Genomic DNA, 22,549 nt, shown 5'->3' on the forward strand with positions numbered 1-22,549 from the left:
CAATTTATTATTTATTAAAACAATAGAAAAAAAAACTGTATATTGAATAAATTTACATTAAAAAAAAATTTGGCGACGTGTGATTCGCAGTGTTTTGTGTTCATTACGATCCGTCAATTTTTAAATGTCAGCATGGATTTAATAAGTACTTCGTTGTACGGAGTACTTACTAATTCCATGCAAGTCAGACACTAAAAGTAATTCTTGTCTTTATTAACATTTGAAAAATTGTAATGACAGCGCTGCCGCAGCGTTCGAAACGCTCTGAGAAACTCCTAGATTAACAGAGTAAGAATTTGAAAAAAAAACTGTCTGTTCGTTTTGTACACGCTAATCTTCGGAACTACTGGACGAATTTGAAAGAAACTTTTTTGTTATATAGCTATAAAATTATTTTGAAAATTAGAACACCAGATGAAGAACAATGATGTACAGCAACTATAGGAAATATAGAAATGGCGCTTAAACAAAAGTCGATCATCCTGATGGGCGTTATCTGTCGAGGTATAAAAATCGAAGATCTGGAATAGCTGATGTAGACCCATGACGGTACAGCTTAACTATAGAAAATTTAGAAATGACGACTTAATAAAAATGGTTCAGTGCGGTAATTTTTTTTTTGTTAACATATGAAAATCGAGGATCTGGAACACCTGATGCAGACCCATGAATGAACCCATGATGGTCCAACTAAACTATAGGATATAAAGAAATGACGCCCTAACAGTAATTGTTCAGCCTGAGCATTTCCTGTTGACGTGTAAATATCAAAGATCTGGAACACCTGAAGAAGGGTCATATTAGTCCAGCTAAACTATAGAAAATATAGTTTTTCAGTACTATGAGCATCTTCTGTATGTGTAGATAATGTTACGCTTTATGCAATTAAATTTCTCTAATAATTTTCTCTCTCCTTACCAAAAAATTTTTGGAAACGAAGTCGCGGGCATCAGCCTTTTCCTGGCCCGGTCAATTTAAATATTTATGAATATTTAAATTGACTGGGCTTGCTTAAAATTAATTTTTGTTTTAAAAATAGTTTAATACTATTAAAACTTGTTATTTTTCAATTTTCGACTGCGCATCGTAAATTGGAAGCGTAAACAAAATACCTAAATAAAAAAATGTAAAGTATATACAAATATATTTGTAACAAAAAACAATTACACATTTAATTTTAATACAGATCTACGATACAATGAAACATTACAAAAATCAACCAGTACAGAAAGCACAACACACAAAAGCCCTACATATCTCTATAGCCAGAATACAAGGACTCCATACTGCAACGGCTAAAAGAAACAAGATTACGTCGGTAAATTGCCTCCAAACATTTAAGATACTAACGCAGTGAGGATAGAACCATGGACACATGTAATAAATAGAAAGCCAAGGTCTCTTCCTAAGAGAACCCATGAATAAACTGCACTCAAAGTCTACTGGCTCTTTTCTTTGAGGTTTAATTTTTTTTATTGGTCTGAAACGCCGTCTGGGATCTTTGTCAAAGAAGTGCAATATGAAGTTGGTTACAAAATGTGCTTCCAATGTACTCTTCGCTCCTTTCACAACAGACGTAGAAGCTACTTTATCTTTCACCTTGATCAAGTTGCCTTTAGAAACGATAGGTTTTTTTTTACGTTTAAAAGATTTTCTGAATATCTTAAGGAAGCGTTGAAACGCAGTTTGTTTCTTTCGTTTAGTTTTTCTCTTTACATATGTTACATATTTTCTTATTGTTTTCTTGGCATATTTTTTTCTTTTTATCTGTGCCTGCCTGTTCTTTTTGCTTTTCTTATGTTTAGATCTACGACTTTCTTTTGCTGATTTTGAAGCGGACTTTGACCCAGGAGTTTTGGTCTTACCTCCAGGTTCCAATAGTTTTGTTTTAGTTTTAGTAGTTGTCGTAGTTTTAAGTTCAGATCCGAATTGTTTTGTTGTGATCCTTTTACCTTTAGATCCCTTAGTTTTATCGTAACTCAATTGGTTTGTTTTCGCCCTAGCCTTACCTCCAGTTTCCAATTGTTTTGTTTTTGTCTTATCTTTGGGTTTAGATTGTTTTGTATTTGTCTTAGCTTTAGGTTCAGATTGTTTTGTTTTCGTCTTAGCTTTCGGTTCAGATTGTTTTGTTTTCGCCCTAGCCTTACCTCCAGTTTCCAATTGTTTTATTTTTGTCTTATCTTTGGGTTCAGATTGTTTTGATTTCATCTTAGCTTTAGGATCATGCTGTTTTGTTTTTGTCTTAGCTTTAGGGTCAGATTGTTTTGTTTTTGTTCCAGTTTTAGGTTCAACTTGTTTTGTTTTTGTTTTAGTTTTAGGATCAGTTTGTTTTGTTGTTGTCTTAGTTTTAGGATCAGATTGTTTTGTTGTTGTCTTAGTTTTAGGATCAGATTGTTTTGCTTTTGTCTTAGTTTTAGGATCAGATTGTTTTGCTTTTGTCTTAGTTTTAGGATCAGATTGGTTTATTTTTATCTTAGATTTACGTTTGACCTCCGGTTCATTTTTTTTCATTTTATCTTTAGTCTTGTCTTTAGAATCGTATTGTTTTGTTTTCTTTGATCTACTTATAGCTTCCATTTCCCGATTTGGTTTATATTTATCCCGATTAGGTTTATACATATCCCAATTACGTTTTGATGTCTTCTTAGGTTCATCTTCGACCACAGTTACAAGTTTTGTGTCACGTTGTTCGTGTGAAGTTATAGTTTTCTTAGATTCAATTATAGGCTCCGTTATAAAATTATAATGATGTGCCTTTTTCTCGTTGAATTTTGGATTTTTATTTCTCGTGTCTATTGTTTCACTGGCATTTGATTCTCTCATCTTATCCTTTCTTAATTTGGTTTTAGGTGCAAATGTAGGTTTGTTTTCCAATTTCGATTTTTTACCTCTTTTCTTAGAATCTGATTTGGATTGAAAAAGATCATCCTCATCGTCAGCTTCAGAAGGTTCACAGCTACAGATTATATGTTTGTATTTATCACCTATACAACTGGGGACTCCGCATATACACTTTTTATCTGGTTTCCTCGGCTTAAGCTTACGAGTCATTTCTTTAAATATTTTTTTACAATTTGGGGCTCCACAGATACATTTCGTCTTTTTTGTAAAAGCTTTATCATTAGCTAAAACATTACAATTTGTACAGGTTATGTCTGTTTGGGTTTCAATTTGAACACATTCTTCTGGCTTTGTTTTTGTGAATATTTTGTTTCTCTTATAAGGTTTTTCTGGTTTATTTTTGTTTGGATCAAGATTTTTGTTGATAAGAACTTCTAATTTTGCTCCTTGAACTTTTCTAGGAAGATTATGTGCCGATATAGCCACATCATTGCCTTTTGTCACAGTATCATTGTCAGTCACAATAAACATTCTTTGTGGTTTGCAATCGCCCCACGATACTTCAGCCACATCAATATTTTTAGGACATTTTTGACAAGAGCAAGGAAATTTACAAGTGCACAAATCATTGCAAAGTCTAGTTGGTTGTTGTAAAGTATTAACTCTTCCCATACATTTGATTTGACAGGTTTCTAAATTATTGGCTTCGGGACAGTAATTCTGGTCACCTGATTGCATAGGTTGGTCACCACTAGAAAATTGGGATTTACAAGTACATTTGATATTATTTTTCATTTGTGAATATTTACAATCTGGACAAATATTTAATTGATTTGCATTCAATGAATCATTTTGTTGATCAGTAACAAAAATACCATCTTTTTGAAACGGTGAGTCACCATACGAGTACTGCGAAAATTCTGGAAGATTATGTAATGACGTTGGTATATCACAAGTACATAAACTATATCCGTTTTCTAATGTCGATTTTTTAATGTTGGATTTCTTATTTTTATCGTTTTCTATTATATTTACATTGTTCACGTTTTCTTTTATATTAGAATAATCCGAGTCAGGTTTTGCAGTTACAGTAAACTTCATTCCACGCCCTTGAGGATAAAGGCCTGAATTTTGTTTACTTTCACAAGCTTTACATGACAGTTCAGAATATTGGGCCGCTTTTTGCTTATTATTATTAAATATCCATGCGTTCATATCAAAAGCACCACTTTCAAAAATACATTTCGGATTTTTACAATCATCACACATTGTATCAAATTTATGGCGTTTGTTATATGGCAAAGCCGTATCATATTTTCTATATGAACCTTTGTCGAAATTTATGTCATTTCGTTTTATATTGGTATTATTTTTGACTAGTTTTGGAAGCATGGAAAGTTTTATCATACCAGGTTGTGTGGGTGTATTTCTTTTGTGTTTATAATCTGAAGTGGTAGGAATTTTCTTTGTTTTCTTTTTATTAAAAATAAATTTATTATATAGTGAACAAGAATCATCATTAGGACAAAATAACTCAGATTTTTTCATTTTGTTTTTAAATTCTTTTCTCGCATAAGTAATAGCTGCGCTATTTTGAAATGCCGATTTCGAAATACCTCTAAATTTACTTCTGAAATGTTTCAAAATATTTTTGCTATTTGGTTTAACACATACATTATCGATTATATAGTTAGTAGGCAAAGTTAATTTAACTCCATTTTTTTCTGAAACAAGACTCACATCTTGTGTATTTTGATTTAAAAATGTATCTTGTTGGGCTACTTTTTGCTTGCTGGCGTCATTTCGTTCATTACTTCCTAGCATATTATTTTGGGCATTTATTTTTTTATTATCTATGGCAGGTGGATATGTTCTAGAATATTCATGTTTACGTGCACAAGTATCACATTTCTTGTCTGAGCTTTGCTCTTCTTTATAAATATCAAAATCGGCATGTTTTCTTCTGAAAAGTTTAGAAATTTGTTTTCTATCTGGTTTTATATCAATATTATCAACTAAATAGTTTGTAGGTATAGTGATTTTCACTCCATTCACTTTTTGGATTTGGGTTGTGTCTTGAGTACATTGGTGTTTTTGAATTGCTGATGTTTCCTCTGTCTCTTTAAAAGAACATAATGTTTGTATCTTTTGGGAAGATGTTTTCTTAATTTCGCCAACATAATTATTTTTGGACCACCGTTTTTTCCCAATTTTTAGTTTAAAATATGCTTTGCTTTGATATTTTGTTTTGTATTTATCTTTGGGAATCGCATGTGCTGATTTAGTGATGGAGTATTTATTTTTATAATTATCAGATACTTTATTTCGGTCTGCTTTATCTGCGTTACTATCACATTCAAATAAACACTTTGGATTTGCACAATCAGCACAAAATGATTCAGAATTTTTACTTTTTTTACAAAGTGCACAAAGACAGGCACGGTTATGCTTATCAATTTTGTGTTTTGAAAATTTAGATTTATTTGTGATATTAGATTTACTGGTGATATTAGATTTTTTGGTGATATTAGGTTTATTGGTGACATTAGATTTATTGGTGATATTGGATTTATTTGCGATATTAGATTTATTTGTGATATTAGATTTTTTTGTGATCTTAGATTTATTTGTGATCTTAGATTTCTTTGTAATCTTAGATTTATTTGTGATAATATCACCAGCGATTTCATGTTCATTTTCTTTGTTAACATCACGCTTTCCACAGTTAAATAAACAGTTTGGATTAGAACAGTCAGCACAAAGTAATTCTGGGTTCTGAGATTTTTCTCGACAATCATTGCAAATACAAGCTCGATTACAGTTGTCAATTTCATTTTTTGAATGTTTTGATTTATTTTTAATAAGTTCTCCAGAGATTTTGCTTGGGTCTGCTTCTTCTTCAATAATATCAAAATCGGCACATTCAAATAAACATTTTGGATTAGAGCAGTCTGCACAAAATGAATTATAGTTTTGAGAGTCTTTTTTACAAATTGTACAATTACAAGCTCTAGTGTGTTTATCGTTTATATTTTTTGGAAATTTAGAATTATTTATATTAATTTCACCAGAGATTGGTTTTCCCTCTACTGCATTAATATCGGGAACTGCACAATCAAATAAACAATTCTGATTAGAACATTCAGAGCAAAATGATTTAGAGTTAGAGGATTTTCTACAAAGTGTACAATAACAAGTTCTAATATGTTTATAATTTTTATTTTTTATATATTTAGAGTCATTGTTATTAAGTTCACAAGGTATTGAATTTCCTTCTACTGCGTTAATATCGTGATTTGCACATTCGAATAAACAGTTTGGATTAGAACAGTCAGTACAAATTAATTTTGAATTCTGAGACATTCCTTGACAAGCAGTACAAGCTCTGACATGTTTGTCAATTTTATCTTTTGAACATACTGATTTATTTTTAATGAGACCTGCTTCTTTTTCATCAATATCAAAATCAGCGCATTCAAATAAACACTTTGGATTGGAACAGTCAGCACAAAATGATTCAGAGTTTAGAGAGGTTTTTTTGCATATAGTACAATTACAAGCTCTATTATGTTTATTATTGTTTTTGTTTATTGACAATGTTTTTGGGTTTTCTTCTATTTCTTTAATGTCATGATCTGCACATTCAAATAAACACTTTGGATTGCAACAATCAGCACAAAGTGATTTAGAGTTCTGAGACTTTCCTTGACAAGTAATGCAAATACAACCTTTGTTATATTTATCAATTTTATTTGTAGGATATTTATTTATTTCATGTTTCTCAGAGATTTTGCATTGGCTTGCTTTTTCTTTATCGAATTTTGCATATTGGAATAGACATTTCGGATTAATATCATGATCTGCATATTCAAATAAACACTTTTGATTACAACAGTCAGCACACAATGACCCAGAGAACTGAAGCTTCTTTTGGCATGTCTTACAAGTAGAATCTATATTTTGTTTTTCCAATTTATTTCTTGAGAGAATTGAATTTATCATATTATTTTCTTTGTTAATATTTAAATTACCACATTCGAATAAACACTTTGTATTAGAGCAGTCCGCGCAAATAAATCCAGGATATTGAGATTTTCTTTGACAAGTCTTACAAGTGCAAATACTGTTTTGTTTATGAAATGTTCTTTTTGAACCTTGTACTTTGCTTGCAATAAGTTTCAATATATTTTTGCTTATATTTTGAGCATTTGCATTGCCAATTTTGCTTTTAGAGATTTCACTATGTAGTATTTTGCCGTTTACCGCTTTATTAGAATTGTTAGATTTTGAAGTTGTATGTCTTTTACAATTTCTTAATCTTAAAATTTTATTACTACTTGGGTGTGGTTTATTTTCATTTTTGAATATACACTTTTGATTAGAGCAGTCAGTACAAATTATTTCGGAGAATTTTTGACAAACTTTACCAGTACAAATATTGTTTTGTTTATCAAATGTTCGTCTCGAACCTTGTAATTTGCTTGCAATAAGTTTCAAGATATTTTTGCTCCCGTTTCGAATATTCTTATTGTCAATTCTATTCTTAGAGACTTCATCGTGTCGTATTTTGCCATCTACTGCATTTCTAGTATGGGCAGATATTGCAGTTGCATGTCGTTTACTATTGCTAGTGTGTTTAATCTTCGTTTTAGGAACTTTGCTTGCATTAACGCTATGTTGCGAAATCATAATATGAGGAATTTGACTATTACTAATATTTGATAAATCCTTCATACTTTCCGTATCACCTTTAGAGGAAGTTCTTTTAAATAAACAATTCGGACTTGAACAGTCAGAACATGTCCAATTAGAAAATTTATTTTTTTCCATACATGTTTTACAAGTACATGATAAAACTGTATTTTGTAATTGTATTTTTGATGATACATTTTGTTGTGGATTTTTTGATGATACATTTTTTGCATCGATCTTTAAAACATTATTTTTAAAGAGACACTCGGGGCTGGAACAATCACTACACGTCCATTCAGAAAGTTGTGCTTTTTCGAAGCATTTTTTACAAGTACATGATAAAATCGAGTGTTGCTTCTTTTCCGATTTTTCAGTTTTACTCGGACTGCTTTTTATCTTGTTTTTACTTTGACTTATAGTTCTAACATGCACTGACACTTTAGAAGAGCTTATTTCATTTAGCTTAATACCTTTATTTTCTTCCTCAATTTTATTTAATACATTGTTAAAAATACATTTCGAATCAGAGCAATCTTTACACATTAATAGGCAATTTTCGCATGTAAAATGTTGTCTTTGTCCTGGTTTGGTAGATACAAACTTTTTACTAGTTTTCTTTTTCAACGCTTGACCTCTTGATTTAACTGGAGTAGTATTAGAAGGTATCATCACATTAGTGTGGGCTACTAATTGGTCGTTTACTTTAGTAACACCACTTTCAAATAAACAATCTGACCTAGAACATTCATCGCAAGTCCGTTTAAAAAGTTGTATTTTTTCCTGACATTTATTACAAATGCCTGGTAAAATTGAACTTTGCTTATATATAGATTTAAAAGTGCCAAGTCTTTTACTTTGAAATTTAGTCAATTTCTTACTTTTGTTTTGCGTTATGGCTGTTTCGATTTTTGGTGCTTTTGACAATTTAATTTGGAACCTGAGGTTAGATTTCATCTTGTCATTTTCACGAATTGCATTTGAACTGCCTTCATGTTCTTTATCAATTATAACAATATCAGACTTGCCCATAATTTTGTGTTTGCCTCCTGATAACTTTTCCAAGCTTGCATTTACTTTACTTTCATGGATACAAATTTGATGCTTATCATTTTTAAAAGATTTTTCGTCATTTAAGTTTTTGTCAAGTATGGGCTTTATTTTATCTTGGGTTCCTATATTAGTATAGGTCAATGATTTTGCATCATGAGTATCATTTTTAAATAAACACTTTGGACTAGAACAATCACCACAAACCCATTCAGAAAGTTCAGATTTTTTTTGGCATATTTTGCTCGCACATGGTAGTTTATGTATATTTTTTGCAGTTTCAATTTTTTTACTTCTACTTTGATTCAATATTTTACTTTCTTCGTGTCTAATACATTTTTTGGTATAATCTTTATGAAGTTTCAGCTGAGTTTCACTTTTTTGAACAAGCTTCCTATTAGTTTTATCAGTGTTCAAATAATATTTGCTTTGCCTTGGCAAAAATTCGACAGATTTATTTGTACTAATATTATTAGCTTTATTTTTACTTTCGGTAATTTTGTCAAAAGTACTGGACTTTGATTGAGTATATTTATGACAAGTGCATTTAGTTTTTGTAGACTTTTTCTTACGTTTCTGGTCTTGCGAGACTTTAGGTGTAAATTCTTTATTGTTCATTTGAAAACTTTCATTTTTAAATAAACACTTTGGACTAGAACAATCACCACAAACCAAATCAGAATGTTTGCTTTTTGCTTTCTCCTGGCATTTTTTATATGTACATGGTAAAGTAGGATGTTTTGTAGACGCAAATTTTTTAATCTTATTTTGCGACAATGTTTTCATTATATCTGGCCTCAATTCATTTTCTGTGAAATCTTTTGATCTTTTGTCTTGAACATGAATTTTCTTTTCCTGGTCAGTTTTATGAGTCTTACTTGCAATGTCTCCCTTTGCATTAATGTTATCACGTGATGTAATATTTTTAAGCTTTCTTTTCTCCCTAGTCAATCTACTTTTCTTTTTGTTCGGGTGTGTAACTTTATCGACTACATTATTGTTAATGTTTGAGTTTTTTGGTGGTATAGTTTCCATTTTATTATTACGAAATTCTTCTGTAGTGTCAACTTCTTTGCCAAATGATTCTTTTTTTCGGTCATTTTCTAATTTGTTGTTTGGGTTTGTTTTGTCAACTCCACGGTGTTGCTGAGCGGAGACCACCGAATTTTCATTTATTTGGGTTGCACTCTCAGGCTTTTTAGAGTGCTGTCGTTTCTTGAAAATACGTTGTAATATGTTTCCTTTCTTTTCAGTTGATTTTGATGTATTTATGTGGCATTTACAATTAACACCGGGTTGTGTTTTTGACTTACAAGTACATCTAACACATTGCGTCGCACTATCAATCTTTAATATTTTTGCATGACTCTCTCGATCCTCGTCGACACTTCTGTTTAAGCTTTTATCATTGTTTTTTATTATACTTTTTAAAGGCTTTTGTTCATGAGTAATGGACGGATTGTCTCCGATATTTGAAATATTATGTCTTAGTTCCTGTGCTTTTGTTTGACAAATTTGACAACAAGGATGACTTTGGGCAAAATTATGTTCTGTAACTGAAGCATAGTTTTTTTTACTTTTTCTCTTCTTCTTTATTAAATAAGAATCTTTAGGAATTCTATGGTCATAAACATTGGAATCTTCAAATGACTTTTTGGTATCGTTTCTTTTAGAAATGCTTTGTTTTGTGAAAATACGTTGTATAAAACTTTTCTTCTTTTCTGTTATTTTGTTTGTTTCTGGAATACATTTCATACTGTGCGCTGCACCATCATATTTTAGAATTTCAGAATGACTATCGCGGCAATCACAAGATTGCCGCTTCGTACTAATATTATCATCATAATTTTTAAATACGTCAGTTTTTGAACTTGACCCTGAAATACAAGTCGTTTTACGTTTTCTTTCATTAATTTTACATTTGATTGTATTATGTCTTTGTTTTACATCATAGTTTTCAGTATCTCTATGTTTATTTATTAAAAGTGAACCGTTAGAAAATCCATGATTTTTTAAATCACGAATTTTTTGAGATGCACATTGGGGTGTTTTTAAAATATATTCTCGACGGTTAGATATTTTATTCATAGATCTATTTTTTTTGTCTATACAACTTCTTGATGTCGATCTATTAATACTTTTACTTTTTCGTTTTACCGGTTTTTGTTTCAGTTGATCAGACGATTTCACATTTAGATCAATTTTAGAAAAGTCACGTATGGACCCAGTCCCTGAAACATAGTACAATTTACACTTTCTTTTTTTTACTTCACTTGGCTTATGTTTATGTTTAAAAGGTAAACTGTCTATAATAAATTGAGTGTCTTTAAAAACTTCCTGTTCCGATTCAGTTTCTGGTGCATTATGTGCTTTACATTTTTTTCTCTTTATTAAACTTTTTGTTGGTTTTGTTTTTACTTGTTTGACAGGTGAACTATCCGCAATTTGAATAACTTTGGAAATGTCATGTCTCGATTCAGTTCGCTGTGTTTCATTTAATGGATAAGTTGCACTTTTTCTTGGTATTTTTAAATCAGAAACTTTTGAACCATTATGGCAATCTCTATTTCTTATATTAAAATCGATTTTCGTTCTTACTTCTTTTGGCTGAGAAAGTGATTCACAAAGACAATTGTCATTGCTTGGCTTTATACTTTTCTTTTTGAAAAATCGTTGAAAAATATTTCCTTTTGTACTTTTTGTCATAATTTGATCTGATTCTAAAATAATTTTTTGACACATACATTTCTTGGCACTTTGTGTTTTATTATTACGTCTTTTCATTTTTTTATTCTTATATTTCGGTTCTTGTTCCAAATTTTCGCTTCGATCATGTTTTGAAACATTGTATAAAGATCCTGAAAACTTTGTTCTATCTTTAGTTTCTCTATTTGTATTTTGCAGTTCTTTAAAATCTTGGTTAGTTACTGATATACCAGTTGTGACAGGGAGTAAAGTATTTGATTGTTTGTCGTTTTTGTAGGAACGTTTTGATTCAGGGAACTGTGAACATCTATGGTATTTCTGACAATGACATGATAACTTGCTATAGACTTTATTATCCCGCAGCTGTTTCGACTTTTGCCTCCTAGCAATAGAACCACTATCATATTTATTTTTACAGCTTGTCACAAATGTATCAATTTTTTTCCCATAACCATTTTCGCCTATATATTCTATAGTAGAATCAAAACATACATCTTTTTTAAATTTGGACGGTTTCATATCAGTAATTTCTTTTTTGACACAACAACTACGATTTGATTTTACTTCTGATGGTGGTTTCATAAGTAAAGGATTCATTTGATTATTATTAAAATAAGCATGACCACGGCTACTCATCGCTAGAATTTCTTTATCATACTGATTTTGAATGGATGAGCAATTAATTCTGTTTTCAATTAAACTGACGTTTTTATTTCTAGGTTTTGCATTGTGTTGTGAATCTGGCTCATTATTTGGTTGTGAATTATCAAAACATTTACAATTGGGTAAGGTATTCCGTTTGTAAAATATTTGCTTGCAGCGGCAAGCAAGTGATTGGATACATAACGGCGTTGATGTAGTTTTATTTAAAATCTTACTAGCGTTATTTGGTGTTTTAATAGCGTGTTCACTGTCTTTAGCTTTTAATCTTCTAACACGTTTTTTACTCGACAAATTGTTGGCAGACTTTAAGAGATCATACGGATTTTCTGCAACTTCATTACATTCAAGTTTATTACACCCAAATAAAGTTATGCTAGTATGTTTGTTAAATTTTTTGGGTCGACATAGATAAAGAACTTGCGTATCTTTACCATCATCAGGTTTTTTGTTTAATTGACTTTGTATATTATTTACTCTATACACAAAGAATGAATTACCATATTGGCCTTTTGTTCCTTCAAAACTGTCATTACATACTTTTTTAGTGTTTTCTGTATCTATTTTATCGATAGTCTTGAATCGCCGTTGTTTATGAATAACTTGAAGATTTAGAGTACAGAAACATCGTTTCAATAAATTAACTACACTAATTTCCTTTTCTTCCGTTTTATAACTATGTGGTTTTAAACTTGATATGTAATCGGTATTTGAATTTATTAATCCATTTCTTTTTTTTGGCATGATCGCATTTAATGGCGTAGGGGATTGTCGGTAATTAATTGAATTAATAATATTTGGATAAAGACTTTTAATGATTTCAGATTTTTGATAAATTTCATCATTTTCTTTGAATTGATTAATATATTTTGAATGTACATGCACTGAATGACTTGGTATATATTTATTTCGATATTGATGTATAATATATATAGGTGCCAATATTTTAGGCTTATCTATTTTGCGACATTTTCTTTCAGAGCTGTTATAACAATATTTAGGTGGAATCCAATATTTAGTTGTAGGTTTATATGGGCCCATATTCATATAACTTATATGTTCAGAATGTTTTAAACTTCCCTTACTTGTTGTTATATTTTCATGTATTTTATTTCTAAATGTTATATTTGAAATAGTTGGAAACTCTTTGTTAATTAATTCATTTTTCCGAGAATTTGTATTAGGTGATGATTGAAATATTGTGGTAGCAGATGTGCTATTCTCAGATGATATTGTATAACAAATTTTTTCAAGAAAGGATCCTGCTAATATATTTTTATATCCTAAATTATAATTTTTACTATCGTTGAGCTTTTGGTCGAGTACGTGTGCATTAGTTTCATATTCTTTTTTATTTGATGTCTGTGTTTGTAGTGTAGACTTGTCCATTAGTGCATGTTTTGAATACTTTTTACTAAAAAAAAAACTGGGTTTAGGGATAGTATCATTGGATACGTTTTTAACACATTGAATATTGGAACTACAACTTGAATTAAAAACGTCATTACCTTGTATTTTATAAGGATTGTAATTTAGATTTATATTTTTAGTTTCCAAGAAAAGCAATGGTCCGAAATTATGTATTGATGAAAAATAAACATTTTGTGCTTGGGTCATTAATTTTGAATTAACTGATCTATTAGATTTTTGTAATTTCAAAGTACAATAACATCTTTTAAGAATTTTCGCATCTGTAAAGGATGGCTGCATTTTTGGAACCAATGATTGTGAGTGCTTGTTGATGACCCTTTGTTTTTTTTCTTTTTCTTGTCTATAAACATATACTGGCTTGTGTTCATTCAAAATATCATTGTTAGAAGATTTCGTTTTATAAAATTCTATATCAAATTTAAAGCTAGAACCTAATCGCACACATTTTTTCGAAGGCAAATGTCCTTTCTCACGATTCCTTTTCTTGGAACTTTTGGGTCTTTTCACTTTTGAAACTTTATTTTTTTTTCTTTTTTGCGGTTTCTCAGTATGTTGTATATTTTTATTAGAGGCAGTATTAGATGTTGAAACTGCGTTAGATACTGACTTTTTGGGGGATCTTGTCCATGTGCTTGAATCTTTCATATGTCGTTTTTGAATACGCGACAAACATTTAATTGGATCACATTTTCCGGGTACACAAACACCTAGCTCACATTCATAAGGATTTAGTACTTCTGGTGGAGGTTTGATCATGCATCCTTTATCGATAACAATACAACGTGGCTTTTCTAAATTTGCTTGCGCTTTAACTTCACGTGTTTTGGGCAAAGTATTTTGACTTTTATCGGTAAACATATTTGACACTTGCAACTTTTGATTTTTCAATCCTCGACTTTTATTTAACTCTTTAGTACAAGTCTTTTTGCATTTATATTTCAAAGCCTTAGCAGCTGCTTCTATTTGAGCGGTATTTGGAAATCTCTCTTTATAAAACTCAATATGAAAACTAAACGTAGAACCTATCTTTACAGCTGATCTTGTACTTGGTGAACTTTTAAGAGATTTCGTTTCATGTCTTCGCAATTCATCAGTACTACACACACTACACTGAAGATCTGGCCGTTTTGAAATAACTGCTTTAGGTTTTCGTTCATGTGATTCATCAGTATCATAACTATAATGTAGTTTTGACTGTTGCGATCTAACAACTTTCTTTTCAGGTTTTCTTACATATGATTCTGAAAAACTATTTTGCGAAATCATCCGTTTCGCCGTTCCTTTATGTTGTGATTTACCCTTTATATTTGTAGAATTCGTTATTTTAGGACTAACTCTTTTTTTTTCAGGTATTTGTGGTCTTAATTTATCAGTACTCTGTTTTCTGTATTTTGGGTGTCTTCCTTTTTTTTGTAGCTTTAATCGTTCCAAATTTTTTGAATATTTCGATTTTGAAGGAATTCTTTTAATTTCAGATTTATCAGTTATATGTTTTGGATGTGTCCGTTTTGATCGGTTTGGTCGTTCCGATTTCTGTACTGCTATATTATTCTGTTTTGATTGTTTTGTTGTATTGCTAGAATTTGATGTGTACTGTTTACCACAAATATATTTTTTATTATTTCTTTGAAGTATTTTTGATGAATTTTCTTGAGGCTTATGCGTTTGTCTGTTCGATACGTTTTGATTCTGTCTATAATTCGCATCTCCAGGCGCTCGTCTGTTTGACACATTTGGATTTTCTCTATAATTCGCATCTCCAGATGCTTGCCTATTTCGTACGTTTTGATTGTGTCTATATTTCGCATATCCAAGCGCTTGCCTATTTGGTATATTTTGATTATGTATATAATTTACATCTCCAGGCACTTGCCAGTTTGGTACGTTTTCGTTTTGTTTATCTTTACAAAATTGTACATTAAAACTATAACTCGACCCAATTCGAACCATCTGCTGATTTTTGTTACGTGATACTTTACTTGGTTTCGTTGATTTTTCTACTATATACTGAGCTGGTTTTCCACACGATTGTACTGTAGCATGTTTTTCTTTTGTTGTTGGTTTATCTTTAAATGTGAAACTGGAAGAAGACATTGGGTTTTTATATGCACGAACTGATATACTTTTGTTTCTAGTATTTCTATAACGCTTCTTTATTCTTTCTAAACATTCATAAGGATTACATCGACCTGGAATACAAGTATAAGGCTCACACTCATTGGGATCTAACTTGATCCATTTTCGTTCATAATTCGATTTTGAACTGGGTAATTTAATGCTTTGTCGTTTTTTTACTTGTCTCAGATTATTGGTTTGAGAACGTGAAGATGACATTTGTGAACTCGGAGTTACGTTTTCTTTTATTTTGCGACTCTTACTTATCATTTTTGGGTCATGTAAGTAATGATTACCTTGATGCTTAGTTTTCGAGAAATCTTGTCCATTTTTTGTTTTATTTTTTGTAACGTGTAAATAATTTTCAGATGATGTATATGTTGTGGAACGACCCGATTGTTGTTGATTTTGACGCGTGTTAGGCCTTTGCCTTTCGTAATTAGTATCTTTATATTTTGTTTTATTTGTATCTATACTACTTATTCCATGATTTTGACTTTGTAATTTTTTTTGTAATTTAAAAGTGCAAAAACATTTCTTTAATAATTTGTCTGTATTTGTCTTTCTTGCACTAGATCTGACCTCGGATTGAATATGTTGATCAACATCAGAAGATACATAACCTATTTTTCTAGTATTGTGTGATGGACACTTACACTTATCATTCCGTACAACATGACCTCGATCTTTATAATGTGATTTAGATTTGGCAAAATCTATATTAAATCTAAATTCCGAACCTAAGCGCACGGCTTGCCTTCGAGATTTGTTTGGTATCGATTTGTACCGAATAGCCTGTGGACATGGTTCTTTTACGGCAGGATTTGCTTCAAGTCGTGTTTTTTTTGGTGGTTTATATTTTCTTTGTTGACATTCATTTATGTCACAGTCCCCATGTAAGCAAATTCCCGGTTCGCATTCATAAGGTTTTAGATTGTCTTTAGTTTTTACATTCATAGTACAAAAACATCGTTTCAATAAACGACTTGCGCCTGTAACATTAGATCTGCTCTTTTTTATGAAACATACTTGAGAATATGTATAGACATTTTCAAAATTGCTTTTATAAAAGTTATTGTTAGATAGTAAATGTCCACGAAATAAAGACTCTCTATACAAATTTAAATCATTAAATTGACTTTGCATTTCTGTAAAATCAAAATCACTTGATGTATCATATCTATACTGAGAAAGTGTAGATTTTTTGAAAAAATTACTTTCATAACCTGGTTGAAGTTTATCAAGAATGCACTTATTTATAGTATAAATATTTTGTGATACATTTCTTTTTCTTGATTTTGTAGTACATAAACATTTTCTCATATCTTTTTCAGCAAAATTCGTAAATTCACACTCGTTATCATTTATTCTATGCTTAAAAAACTCAATATTAAAACTAAACGAGGAACCTATACTAACAGACTGTCTTATTCCTTTAGGCACAGTTGTACAAGTATCAGGCTTTCTTGTTTGCTTGTGGACAATGCGATGTGGTTGGTTTGCAGAGGTTTTTATATCAGTACTATGAGTATTCTTATTATTACGGATGTTTGTTGGGCTTGCATCTCTTATTTTAACTGAATCAACGTTTCGAAAGATTTTTGCATTATCTGTTATGCTAGACGAAGATTTCATTTTTTTGCGACTTTTATCTGTATTTGTACTCCGTACATTGACATTTATTGCTTTTCTAGATTTTTTAAAATTGTCTGTTATGCTGGAAGATGATTTCATTTTCTTCTGACTGCTATTAGTTTGAGAAGAAAAAGTTTTTTTGGCCGTTGATGTATCGTAATTACTAGAGAGATACTTGGCTTTTAACATAATTTTTTTACATATACATTTTAAACGGATTCCACTTTGTTTTTCTGTACCAGGCTTGTTTATTGTATAGGTTTCTTTATCAATTTGCTTTTGTTTTGAAGTCTTATATTTCAAAATAGATTTATTTGTCCCTGAATCAATTTTATAGGATTTCTTTATGGTAGTCTGAATATTTGAAGATCTTTTCTTACTTGGTCGGGTTTTAAGAAGACTATTACCGTGGTCTAACGAATTTCCTTTTGAATATTTAAAACTAATAGAAGATGAAATTGTAGTTTTTGGTCGATTCATGACACTAGGTTTATTACTGTTCTTTATAGGACTATATTTTTCATTTTTGTTTATAGCCGCTTTGAAAGTATTTTGTTTAAGACTATTTTGTTTTACAAAATTATTTTTACGCTCGTTTATACGAGTAAGACACTCATAAGGATTACATCTATAAGGTGTACATACACCAGGTTCACATTCATATGGTAAAAGATTACCCATACGTTTTTTATTCATTTCAGTATATGAATTAGCCATTTTGTTAGTAATAGTTTGACTGGAAATATCTTTTCTGTCTTTAAATTTATTTTTCTCTTCGATGAATGGTGACAATTTTAATGTGCAAAAACATCGTCGTAAATCATGTGTAGTCGAGATATCAGATTTCTTAGTTGTATTTAAAATAGCTTTATCACGTTTTTTTCTCGTGTTTTTATCACACGCACAATATATCTTTTTTCTGCTGTCTGTATTTCTTTTTTCTCTATCGGTTACAGATTTTTCAATCCGCATATTAGGCGCAGACTGTTCAGCTCTAACATATACTGGTTTCCGTAATGTGGATACAGAATAAGACGTTCCACTTGACGCATGTTTAACTTGTCCTTTCTTATTGCGCATTTTCCCTTTAAGTTTTCTCTTATGAGATAATGTGTTTTTTTGATTTTCTGATGAGGTTGTAATAAGAAACCTTGTTGAAGATTTTGGCTGTGATATATCAAATTTAGTTAATATTTTTTTTGACTTTGTGGCCTTTTTGTTAGGTTTTATCTGACTATCTCTTATCATTTTTGACCCCAATTCATGATCATAATTTTCATTTTCCTGTTTGTATCTTGTCTGATCTGATCCTTTAAGTTTTTGTCTTAAAGCACGTCTTAATTTCATTATTTCTAAACACTCTTTCGGTATACATTCTTCAACATTACATTCATGTTCACACTCAAATTCACGCTCCATTTTTTTCTTTCTAAGATCTTCTCTATACTTTGTGATTGAATCTTTCTTTACTTTTATTGTACCGAGATCGTCAATATTTAGTGTGGATTCAGTTTCATGTCTTTTGACGTATTGTGTTTGCATGGAATCCATCTTTTTTTTTATACTTTGTCTAGCTACTTTCAAATTTTCTAAAGACTTAAATGTACCCTTTTCGATGCGGTTTTTAATCTTAATGCTTGGTTGACGAATTTTTCTTACAGATCTTGTTATTTTATCTTCAATATTATTTACCATTCGACCTCTTGGCCTTTTTTGTTTTAATTCATTTTTATCAAACACATTTTCAGCTCTATTGTTAGGCGCTTGTCTATTATCATATTCAGATTTTTCCAGAAAATTTTTGGATTTTGAAAGAATTAATTTTAAAGTGCACGTACAAGGATCAGAACGAATCCGTTTAAAGCGAACACCTCTGGGGCGCAAATTTTCACGGGTCCGCTGTTTTGGCATAACACTTGACTGCGTTGATAAATGCTTTCCACCTCGAACATGGCGCCTCATTGCTCGTCGTTGGTGCTTGTCTTGGCGACCTCGGGTTGTCCCGCAATTGCAACAACTACAACACTCACTTAGTTTAGGACCAGCCAAGCCTCCTTTATCCACCAAAGTGACAATTTCATTAATAGCGATATTTCTTTGACTATCTTCCTCATATGATTTTCCATAACTGTCATCGCTAGAAAGTATCCGATTTCGTACGTCGTCATACAGTGCTCTTGTTTTAATTAACCTATCAATAAGTTTTCTCTCCCTCAATGGTATATATTTGTCATAATAGAGTCTATCGATCTTAGACCCACCATCAAACATACGTCTCAGACTTTCTGACTCACTTGTATAAACACATGATGTACAGGAACAACTTTGTCTAGAGCCAGTTTGTTGAGGCTTCATTGTGTGTTGTCTTTCTGACATAATTTATACCCACTGGATAAACATCAACAACAGCAAAAACATTCAAAAAATGATACATACACGATCAGACATTTACAAATCGTGAAATTCCGCTCACTGACGTCCCACATGACATTATGCACCTGAAAATATAAAACATCTCTCTCTCATCTGAGCCTTTTCCCGTTTTCTTCCACAATTCAAGCATCGAAGCCCACTTTCGGTTTTCTTCTTTCTCTACGTCGCACCACAATACTCGTAAACCAGTGTTGTATTGTATAAAATAGAATCCGTAAAAATAATAAGTTCTATAATTCTATTATCTACGCATCGACTTTGCATTCGTGGCTGTATTGTCCTACTATTATGGAATAGAATATGGAATAGATAGATTAATGTTGGAAGAATGTATGTTATGTATTATTATTCTACGCTTAGACTACTAAATGGATTCCAATGAAATATAATTATTTTTATTTAATGAAATATAATTATATTAATTATTAAAAAATACCACTGATACCTATAGGTATCAGTGGTATTTTTTATTAGTTTATATTTTTGTACTGGAGAATGAATGAATAGATGTTATAGGTAAACGTTTGTTACGTGTGTGGAAAACACACACGAAATTTTAGACGGACTGTGATGAAATTTTGCCTATAAACACACGGAATATGTCTAATTATATGTTGTGTTATTTATGGCGGTAAACCACCAACCCGCTGGACAGATGACATTGTTTGGGTCACGGGAAAGCGATGCAAGATGGGCAGCAGTGGATTGATGTAGGATTAATTATTTTTTACAGAAAATCAGGGATAAACAGACAGCATCTAACGGGACTCAGAATGGCTTGGCCATGGCAGCATCGCTCTAACACAGCTCTAACGTTAAGGGATAGACCATGAGAACGTAAATACACATGCCGGTAACTAAGCACATTTGCCTGGCTGCCACTGGCACTGGCATGACAATTTTTCAAAGTTATAGAATGTTGAACATGCCAACTGCTCGGTCGTTTTACTTGCAAGTATAAACCAGAAAACACTTACCAGACAATAACATGACAAAACAGTCACACGTCGCCGGTCCTTTACAGGACAGCGTTAGATGTTATGTTTCTTTTGGAAAACATGCTTTTATTATCTATACATGTCGTTATATAGATCCCGCCTCATATGACGAAATCACAAAAATTTCCAACCGGAAAATTTTCGTAAAACAGCCCTCCGATATTACATCATTCAAAAAATAAATGACAAGTCCCGTCAGTTGCCAACATTGTAGACTTTTTGAAATATTGCATGTAACCAGCATCTGATATTTAAAGAGTTAATGACCATTTCATATCCATGTGTCAATCTTCAACAATCCGGATCATCGAAATCACAGATAAGTATTATGACATTATACATTATTCTTAAATCTACGATCGAAATAGTATTTAAATCATTTAACTATTATAAAGGCGAAAGTTTGTCAGTATGTTTTTTACTCTTCCCGCTCCAATGGCTGCAAAGAGGTAATCACTACGTTTTAACGGCTGGGCTAACTTTTATGAAATTTGGTATTGAGGAAGCTGATGCCTTGGATTAACATATAGGGTTGTTATTCCCAAAGTAGGTACGCAATTGCCGTAGGATTAGGTCAAAATGTAGATGTATAAAACATAAGTTTAAAAAACTAAAATTAAAATACCAAAAAGTTCTAATCAATATAATAATAAAACCGGAGTAGGGTCAAATTTGTACTTTTGTAGAATCCACGGACGAGTTGATGAAATGAAACTCGCGGAGTTCCAACAGTACTATTTAATCTTCTTTTACAATAGTAATATGAACACCTCTCACACTATCCAATACAATTATTAGGAAGTAAGGATGTAAAATAGCGCATGCATCAGGGATAGCGTCGACGACAAGGCAGGCAACATGCGGACGGTGCAGCAGACATCATCGGTGTGTCACGAGACGGTGAAAGCGGCCGTCTGCGCGGAAGTGGACAAATTTCGACCTCTTGCGCGCATGCTGTGCTAGGTCCGCTACATATCACGACACGACTGCAGATCTGCGGCACGACTCTTCGTACTGCGAGGTAAATGAAATTATTATAAATAGCAAGTATATATGTTGATATATAAATAAAGTGTGGCGACATCTACCACGCCACATGCACAACGGCGCAGATGTAAAAAGCCGACCAAACGCAACTAATAACAAGCCACACAAGTGATCCAGGACACTACGGACAGATGGCACAACGGTCGACTCACTATGGACAGCTAACAAGCCTAGACCGCGCAGACAGTGCGTTTTCGATTGGAAGCATAAATACAACCTCCGACATGACACCGTCGGAGCCGTGCGGTTCCCCAGGCGCAACACCTAGCTTGGCGGGAAGATCTTCCCTTTGTGGCGGTCGAGCATAATCACCTAGCTCTCGCTACAGTGGTGACCCCGACGTGATTGAAAGCAGCCTTCGTCATCATCACACCCGACGTGATTGAAGCAGCCATCGCCAACGTCGTACTCTCCAATCTTCACCATCACTCCTCGCACCCTCATTGGTCTCAAGTCAGCAGCAAACAGTCACTCGCAGCAGCAAGCCATCACTCATCTTCAAGGGCATCTACAGGACCATCGCAGCCGACGCAACGCGCTTCCTGGTTCTGGCACCCGCAACTCTCTTCGACTTCATCGACGCCGACGCACCCTGCAGCCCACGTCTGGACGCGCGCACTCACCGGCGTGGCAGCCATGTAGGGACCGGTGCCAACAAGTCATATTCCGCTCACGACAGTCTCGACTCACCGCAGACTACGAGCTCAATCTACGCATCCCGAATCACTGGGACATCGAGTAACATGGCACACACGAGAAGCACAGACTGCACATCAAGACTTCATCAGACCTTCGGTCTTGGGGAGGAGTAATGTGGCGACATCTACCACGCCACATGCACAACGGCGCAGATGTAAAAAGCCGACCAAACGCAACTAATAACAAGCCACACAAGTGATCCAGGACACTACGGACAGATGGCACAACGGTCGACTCACTATGGA

At 32.4% G+C, this 22,549-nt stretch overlaps 1 protein-coding gene across 1 annotated transcript; it reads right to left on the reverse strand.

The window, feature by feature from the left end:
* Positions 1-1,127: 1,127 nt before the first annotated feature.
* On the reverse strand, positions 1,128-20,718 carry LOC128683122 (uncharacterized). The gene is made up of 2 exons (XM_053768384.1): positions 20,538-20,718; positions 1,128-19,625 (listed from the first exon to the last, which is right to left on the reverse strand). The coding sequence occupies exon 2, from the start codon at positions 19,501-19,503 to the stop codon at positions 1,216-1,218; it is 18,288 nt and encodes a 6,095-aa protein (XP_053624359.1). The 5' UTR covers positions 19,504-19,625; positions 20,538-20,718; the 3' UTR covers positions 1,128-1,215.
* Positions 20,719-22,549: the final 1,831 nt, after the last annotated feature.

The sequence above is a fragment of the Plodia interpunctella genome, chromosome Z (assembly GCF_027563975.2).
Source record: "Plodia interpunctella isolate USDA-ARS_2022_Savannah chromosome Z, ilPloInte3.2, whole genome shotgun sequence".
Classification (NCBI taxonomy): Eukaryota; Metazoa; Arthropoda; class Insecta; order Lepidoptera; family Pyralidae; genus Plodia; species Plodia interpunctella.